The sequence below is a fragment of the Saccostrea cucullata genome, unplaced genomic scaffold (assembly GCF_032062105.1).
Source record: "Saccostrea cucullata isolate Sc308-1 unplaced genomic scaffold, CSIRO_AGI_Scuc_v1 ctg307, whole genome shotgun sequence".
NCBI lineage: Eukaryota > Metazoa > Mollusca > Bivalvia > Ostreida > Ostreidae > Saccostrea > Saccostrea cuccullata.
This window is the reverse complement of record NW_026931525.1, coordinates 398223-407500: the sequence shown is the minus strand read 5'-3', so window position 1 is coordinate 407500 and position 9278 is coordinate 398223. Positions and strand designations below refer to the sequence as shown.

The 9278-nt window shown below is 32.8% G+C and overlaps 1 protein-coding gene across 1 annotated transcript in view; it reads left to right on the top strand.

Moving 5' to 3' along the window:
• The window catches only part of LOC134232846 (uncharacterized), a 36394-nt gene extending 28304 nt beyond the window's left edge, over positions 1-8090 (top strand). Inside the window, exons 20-23 of the mRNA XM_062714822.1 lie at positions 1268-1369; positions 1761-1895; positions 5670-5775; positions 6846-8090. Of these exons, the coding sequence (XP_062570806.1) occupies positions 1268-1369; positions 1761-1895; positions 5670-5775; positions 6846-7019 (517 nt within the window). The 3' untranslated portion in view covers positions 7020-8090. The remainder of the gene's footprint in view (positions 1-1267; positions 1370-1760; positions 1896-5669; positions 5776-6845) is intronic.
• Positions 8091-9278: the final 1188 nt, after the last annotated feature.

The following is a 9278-nucleotide window of genomic DNA, read 5'->3' as shown; positions in this document are numbered from 1 at the left end:
TAAGCTTGAATCTACACTTTCTAAATTTGTTTTTGATACTTAAATGACAAATCATGGCTTTGTTGTTTTTAAGAAGAGAACTTAGTATTTAAAAAATGTTCCTGTGTATTTCGATGTGAAACATTGATCCTGTTGCTACCCTGCCTTACCCTAGGGTCATGATGATTTTAGCTCAGTAGGGATAATAGTTCAAGTGAGCTAGAAACACGAGCCTCTCTAGATATGTATAGCATTTGGATAGTTTCTGATAATGTTTTTCTTAGCTATTAACAGAATATAAAGGCAGTTCTATGCTCGAGACGTTATGTTGAAAAATTTATAGTCCATATACTGTAAAATCACATATTTTTATGGGGTTAAATTTTCTTACTTTGAGGTCGAGGTCGAGGACCCTTTTGGGTCTAGGGGATTTCATTTTGTTGATAAAGAAATTGTTGAGTAGAGTTATGCATGTAACATTTTACATTTCTTGGTTGACAGGAATTCGTGGATCTCTTTATACAATGTACTTCAAAACAATGAAAATCAAACCTAAAGGAAATTTCTGATTTCACAATGGTCATTTCTGTACATTTTTATTCATATCAGACATCTAATCTTCACTGTACATAGCAATAATCTAAAAAATTGATGGATGCAATATTGAAAGTACGCTTAGAAAATACTGCGCTCCTCTACGAATGAACGAACAACCCTTGAATATAACGCAGTTTACACACAGGATTATCTTTTTTGGTCCAGAAGAGGGTTCAATTTTTATGAATTCTAAGTTATCTAACATAATACAGGGGGTAACGCTTCCTGTAAAGAAAATAAACCTACCTTCATCCGGACCAAAGATGCCCTGTGGCAGGTTTCTTCAAAAAGCGGTCCAACGGTTCTGGAGAAGAAGTCGAAAATAAGAAAATAAAAGACAATAAGACAATAAAAGAAAGACTTGGACAAATAGATGCTTTTGGCAGAATTCGTTAAAATGGGTTATATGGTTATGGTGAAGCAATCAAAATAAAAAAAGGTTTAGACTACAAAAAGAAGGATTTTGACAAACAGACAGACAGTCATACAGACACCGGCAACTTTTCGATCGAATAAACTGAAACTCGCGAGTTGGTAAATTTATTTCCATCGATTATATATTTTATTCAAAATAATCTGTTTTGCACAGATAGCACCAAGTCTTTTCTCTGTCGTTCTTGAAAACCTCGCGAAATATTACTTCTTATTTACATCACAATGTCATTTTAATTCTATCTGTATCTTTGAGCAGCACTGATTATTACAAGAAATGTGAGATGACCATGGTACCTGTTCGGTGGATGCCAGAAGAATCCTTTAAAAATGGGAAATTCTCTTCCAGATCTGATGTTTGGTAAGTTTATCATTCAACAATGGCATAAAATCCAAGAAGTCCGAATGCAGATCTATATAAACTGAACCAGGGATCACCCCTCAAAATGTTCATCTATCCTTAAGTAAATGGTAACTGTATGCCTTATACATGTAATTGAAGCTCGATTGATGCCAAAAGAATAATTAAAAATGGGAAATTCTCATCAAAATTTCATGTTTCGTAAGTTTAGCATTCAACAATGGCATAAAATCCGAGATGTTCAAGTTATAGAGATAAACTGAATCAGACCTAATCATCCTTAAAACTGTCCATCTCATGCAATTAAATGATAAGGTAGTCCTCCATGCATGTAATTGGAACTAACTTACAAGTTGTGTAAAGTAATATCTGAAATACCGTTGATTATTAGGGCATACGGAGTGTTATTATGGGAGATATTTGCATTCGGACAACTGCCCTATGAAGACCTTACAAATTGTGAAGTGATGGCAAAAGTTATGAACGGACATAGAATGGGCCAACCAAGGCACTGTCCAATTCAAGTGTGAGTTTTAGCTTTTGAACTTAAAAGTTGAATTTGTTTGGTTTTTGAGCAGTTTTCTTTTATTTTTTTGTCTTGTACGTGTTGTACCTTGTAGAGAAATCTCAACGTAGCAATTGGACTTATGGAGTTTTATGAAGAGACTTACTTTTACATTTGACAGCTGACTTACACATTTTAGTAATTGGAGTTGGTCTCTGTTGTCGTTTGTAAAAGTAAGTCTATTCATATAAATCCTTTACGAGAAGCACTGACTTTTTTATAGTTGTGTGTGTACTTGGACATTTACACTTGTATCACCTATGGAGGTACAGAATTGATAATTGGTTAAAAAAAAACCTTTCTAGTGGTCATTTAGAAATGGTGTTAGGGACATTATATGTGAGGACCTGGATTTGAGGGTAGGATTTTTCTTCAAGGACAACTTATCTGGGTTTGAAATAGCCCGTTAATTTCGTTGAAATAAATCTTGAGTTAAATATTTATATCGTAAAAGAGCTTCCGTGCACTGTCCTAGTGTAGGAGTAATTCGTCAACAGTAAAAGTCAGCAGTTCTCGTAAAAGTCCATTATTTCTATGTCACAGTGTCTACATGTATGTATGGTTGAAATCGGAGAACTTTTAGTTCGTACCCGCTCGTCTGTCTTTTTCTTTCTTTTTGAGTGAAATATGTTCTTGATGTAATAATCTTTCCTGCAGTACCTTCATTATTATTTTTTACAATCATATCTCAAAATTCTCAAGCATTCTGAGAATATTGCTATCAGCAACTGTTAATTCCCCATAAGAGTTAAAAGGAGACTATAATTCCTGTAATAATAAATCTTTCGGTAAAAATCAAACTTGTATTAACATAGTATCTGCAAGCCCTTAGGGGAAAAGTGCAGTAAACCAAGTGGGAAATTAGGTTTTCCTGTGAAATTAAATTAAGATCATGTTTGTGTCGAAATCATCGAATGTAAAGAATTTTAAATATGATTTATAACTTGTTATGATACACTGACATACCATAAATCAACCCAGTATCTATAAGCGTTAATAGAAAATCGCGGAAAACGATGTGGACAAATTGAGAGGCAGACAAACAGGGAGAAACTTATTTTAGACTGGGTCTTTAGAAATTCAAAAGTAAACGCCGAGCGCTAAGCGCCTCAAATGAATCTATGCTATGAAAACTGTGCTGCTATTGCCTTGGTCGAAATACACACCCGCTTATTCAAAAGTTCCAACTGTTCAAAAGTTATGACCGAGGTTAAAGTTTTTTAAAAAGTGGGTCAAACTCTTAAGTCAAGGTCAAAAATATTTATACCAGCTGAAAGGTTGTCACAATGAATACACCTGAGAAGTATGAAAGCCCTAGCTCCAAATGTTCAAAGGTTATCACTTATGACCAAGGTAAAAGTGTGTTACTTTTTTGTAAAAGTAAGCAAACTCTCCAAGGTTAAGAGGCCATAAAATTCATGGACCCTGAGTCAGCGGTTTGGATGTTAGGGCAGTGCTCTATTAATTATGTAGTGAAAATGATTTTTTTCTTTGAAATAATTCTGTTTTATCCCTAGTGTTGAACAGATAAACAAAGTGCATAGTTATGATTAATAAGGGTGCTTCTTACAGGATTTTTAAACTTCGTGGCCAGGGTGAGGGACTTTTGTTTCTCATTAGGGGTGATGTGCTGTTGATATTACCGGTATATTGAAAATATGATAATTCCTTTTAAAAAATCTCTCCAACTTAGTGCAGAACTAAGTAAGGAGTTATGATAATGAGGGACCTCTTCCAAATCTGTGAAATTCATAACCCTGAGTCGTTGGTTTTTGGTATTAGGGCATGGCCGTGTTAACTCTATAGTGAAAATGCATTGTTTCTTTGAAAATCTTCTTGGTTTCTTGCTGTATCAAAAGCAAACAAATAAATGTTTTAATAAGCAAGGATATTTTTACCAGATTTTTAAAACATCTGGACCATTTGGTCAAGTGTTCTGGTTCTGGCCAGGGCTCTATAAATTTTTATTCTACTAAATGAACATATTCCCCTTTGCAATTCACTTTTGATTATTATTCACATTAAATAATGTATTTCGAATCTTAATAGAAAAGAGAAATTATGCAAAAAAAAAAATTGTATAATTCAAAAACTAGTTTCGTAATTTTAATGATCAGATAGAGTTGTAAATAATAGATAAATAAATATGACACTAAAACAACTTATTAAAATGTCCTTCAAAGACCACGAGAGGCCAATGTGAGATACTCAGTATTACATTTTAGGGATATAAATACCGTGATATTACAGAAGCAGTTAGTTATTAGTCTGAAAGGTGATAGAGATAAATGTGGCAACAGATTAAAACTTAATTTGTTAGTTGTTACTTAATATTAGACTAATTATTTCATTGATCCTGGTCATCCTACTTCTCTCGCTTTTGGGAAACAAAGATTTATCTACCAGTTTATTTTATTTTATAAGGATTTTCTAAGTTGTTGTTTTATACTCAGATGACCGTTAAGGCCCTAAGGCCTCTTGTATAAAGCAAGTATCAAAACCATCTAAATATCTACAAACGGTAAGAGCACCTGCTCTAGAGTTGCGTTATTAGGAGTGATCCGTGCGTCGCGGGCTCGAAGCCAACTGTAGGTCGTAGAGACCGTATTTATAGACCGATTTCCTGTGTCGAAATAGATGCTGATACGAAAAAAATCCCTCGCTGCTCATTCGTCCTGACTGTCGAGTATAAGTCAAAATTTGTAGTTCTTAAACACCCAATTTTATGTTAACGCCCCCAAAATCCCCCCGATTCAAGATCAATAATTTACCGCCTGTCAATCATTAAAAAAAAACAATAGCTTCTGATTTGATTGACAGATCAGCTACCTGTGCTACCTGATAATAATCTGAGTTTGCATGTTTTGAAGACAATTGCCTTGTCGCACGCCAAACAATTTCATGTACCCGCCTTGTATACACGCGGGTTAGAGAACTCCAGTATGTTTCAATTTTATTTCAAAAAATAATTAAAAGTAGATTATTAAAACATTAACTTCATAAAATATTTCTTTTCTATCTTCACTGCCGTTTGTTTCTTGAAAGTGTTATATCGTCCACGATACCTGTAGAAAAAAGACCGTCCACAGAAACCGGCTCAATTTGCCGTAATTGGACGTCCAACGATTTAAAATTATTTTTTAAGAAATGGGATAGACCTATAAGAAATATTCAGCACTAATAGTTTGTACAATGGCTACAATCTGCACATTTTATTTCAATATTCAGACGTTTTTAATCATGGTGATTTCTTTTATTGAAAATTAAAAACAAATAAATATTTTTGCTTTGTATTTTTTCTTCAATTTAACAAACACCTTTTGTAAAACGATATAACTTTGTATTTTTTCCTTCAAAACATTACCATGAATACGTATAGTTTGTAATTAAATTTCTTATTAAAATAATTATTTTGCGTAGTTTCACTCAAAACACGTAATGTTGACCCTGATTACCAAACACAGACTTCCTGTGTACTGCTACGTGTACAGAGATTTTTGACTTCTTGGGTATTGGGGGTCTCCAGGTAAATAACACCACTGTTACTTCGACCACTCCCTCTCTTCAGGTAACCGTACGGTAAAAAAATTGGGTCTTTAAACGGCAAGAGTGAAAATTACTCCAGAGGGACGTTATACTAAAAGCAAATGAATAATATCAACCATTATGAAGTTGTTTTTTGAAAACATCTTTCAGTAGCGTTTCAGTACTTTGATTACTGGTGACGTCTTACAGGTATAACGTCATGGGGGAATGTTGGAAGACTGAGCCAGATAAACGGCCTGGTTTTAAGACAGTAGTGACACTGCTGACATCGATATACACACATACATTTTCTCAGGTAATGTACAGGGCTTTTTTCTTTAAAGTGGTGTCAAATGCATGACTTTTTTTCAGAAGGTAATCTTTACTTAGGTGTAAAGTGCCTCATTGAACATAGATTTACATTTATCTATTTTTGTAAAAAAAAAAAAAAAAAAAAAAGAACACATCACTTTGATTCCTTTTTAAAGATAAATGAATTTCCAAAAAAGGGTTATTTTGTACAAAACGTATGGGATTAAAGATATTTTATACTTACTTAACAACTTAACATGAGTTAGCTGCAGATCTGTAGCTCTCCGAAAAATTGTATTGATAGACCGGAGAGCATTTATTGCTACGTGGGTTGTTACCTCCGTTCAAGGTCACAGGTGTTAAAAAACTGTATATTTATGTTGTTTTCGCATTATCAAAAAAAATACATACATATTTGTGCTTTACGCATCATTATCGCGAATTTTTCACAATAAGATACAGATTAATTCTACCAAATTCTTACCTCAATTTTTTACATTTGCAAAAACTGGAAAAAAATATTGATTTCAAAAAATTCCTCTCTCCTCTATCAAGTTTTGACTTTCGTAGCTGACATCTGTTATTTAGAAAAAGGATATATTACCGAATTATCTTAAATTTTAACCAAAATGGCAGTATAAATAAGTTTTCGAAATGTTCGATGATTGCAATATCAGGGCCAGGAGGAATTGCTATTAACAACAATTATGAGTAGTGTTTTGTTGTGGAAAGAGTCATAAGAATATGTTATGGAACACACGATATTTTTTATTTACGGTTAGTAATATTTTGAAATGACAGTTTTAAAAACATGGAGAAATAAATGAGAAACAGTGCTCATTTATGTGCGCAATAAATATACAGTTTTTTTTTTTGAAAACATCTTTCAGTAGCGTTTCAGTACTTTGATTAATGGTGACGTCTTACAGGTCTCCGGTCTATTATATATACACACATATTTTTCGGAGAGCTTTTTTTCTTTAAAGTGGTGTCAAATGATCTGCAGCTAAACATGAGTGCACTTTTTAAATATATATTTTGTCGAAAATAAAATCGCTTTTTCCTGTCCTTTAGATCGTACAGCCAAATTCTAATGGCATATTCTCTATGAACATGAATGGCGGGAAGCACCGTTTGAACACTTACTCGTTACCGGAGGAAACAGAAACCGTGATGCCTCTTTTAGAAGGAGACTGCAACACAGCAACCACAGATGACAATGTATTTGAGGCCAACTCATCCGTGTGATCTAATATTAATTTTATTTATTATTTCTTAATTGTATCTAGAAAATAAAATTTCCATAGGAACAATAGATAGAGAGTTTATGCAGAATTATTTTTGTCAGACACTGTAATTTTTGAAAAAAAATATTTAAGAATTTTATTTCAAGTACAGCTCATGTAGGACAGCAGTCAATTTTTAACATATTTTGAAAAGGAACTAAAAGATGTTTTAACTGCCGGACACCATTTGTAAAATATTTTCAAACAAGAGATGTTTGCAAAAAAAACTTTCCCCAAATAACTTGAATTTTTCTTGGTCCAATGGGCATTACTCAGTCAAAAAAGCTCATAAAAGAACTTGACCTAGATATTCTTATGAAATATCTGGATACCACATTTCATTTTAGTATGTGCAACCACTTTTAGGAAAATGAACGGAAACTTCGTGGACAGACCCACCGACATACAAATCGCAGCAAAGCAATATGCCCTCATCTCTTCGAAGGGGGCATAAAAAAGTTTCCTAGGAAAAATGAAATGAATACACATTTTAAAAAAAAATCTCACACGAGAACAAGCAATACACTGTTTTGTCACCTTCGTCCGTAGATCTAGATAACTTCAATATTGTTTCAATTGGCATTTCTGTAAAAAAAAAAAAAGAATTTTAAAAATTTAAGTAAAGTTTATACTAATATAAAAGTAATTATCTTTGAAAAAACTAATGAGCTCATGCTGAGTTATAATGTGTAGTATCAGATTATTCTTTAATTTCCTCTAGTACTAGTGAATGTGATCATGAGTTATTAGAAGTACATCAGAATCTAAAAACTATGTCGATGCAGATCATATGAGGTTCATGCCATATTGTGTTCGTATTTTTCTGTGTTGTATTTATCTCCATTGAGATGATATTTGACCACATTCTGTACTATTTTGTATTGTGATACTTAAATATGTTTAACAACAACGAGATGGTGGAAGTCTGAAACAAATTATTTAATTTAATCTTGATATCGATATTGTTCAATGAGTTTGATATAAAATCGTCTGTATAAAGTAGACTTTTATGTGGTTTTCTAAAAGTAATTAACCGGTGAAATATTGTACAAGTATGTATATTTATGTATTATGCAATAAACCCATTCGTTTCATAGAATATTTTTAAACTTAATATTTTGATTTACATGTAAAAACCCCCGTCATTCAGGTGTTGGTCGGAGGTGCGATGAAAAAAATTGATCGGTACATGCGAATGTGGTAAAACCACTAGTATTGTGTTATAAGGCGGTGAAAATGATGCAATGGTTTGATGAAGATATAAAGGGTATGATTAAATGGCTTTGAAGTTCTATAGTGGAAAAAGGTGAAGATAAAGAATAGCGATCGATCTCATAATATTTGCAAAACATAGCAATCTTTAAACGCGGATCCCTGGGAACTGTTGCTTGGGAGAAAAAGGTTTACCCTGTTGACCGGTCATAACCACTTTGAGCAAAATGTATTTATCAAGAATATTTAGGAAGGGGTATTCCGTAATCAAATTAATTATTAAATGCCAAACAATTGGTATGAAACAAGTCAGCCAAAGCACAACGCAATGATAGGTTATATTTGATAATAAAGTAATTAAAACGACAAATCTCGCTTTTAAATCTGCATATCGTATTTATATATTTATTGGCGGATCCAAATTTCTGTCTTATTCATATAATTTTATATACAAAATAAACATTGATTCAATGGCACAAGTATTTTAAAAAGAAAAAAGAACTAGCAGTATATAGATAACAATTTAAATACAAAAACTTCATTCAACGACCAGTTCTAGCTTTTAGAAGATAGAACAAGTCTTCACCAGTTCACCGGCATTGTTTTTACGCATCAAGGCTCCAAAAAAGCTTAATAGAGACGTGTAGCAACGGTTTTCAATTTGGGGGAGGGGGACCTCCGAAAAAAAATAAAATCTGTGTACTACAGAGATGTGCCACACGTGTACCATCAGATCTATTTTCCAATTTAAAATCAGAATGTTTTTAATAAAATAATTTATATGTGACCAATATGACAAGGTAAATGTATTTACGAGTTGAATTTTATTGAAAAAGCAGTTGTCTATTTTGTCAAAAAGCCTGGATTCATAAAACTTATTTTCTTAAGTTTATAAATTCAATAAAGCTATGTATTTTTTTTACTTAACATCTCTATGTTCATTTTACTAAATTTTAAGTGTAATTTATAAACATATACAGCTTTACATGTATTGTGCTTAAGTATTGAC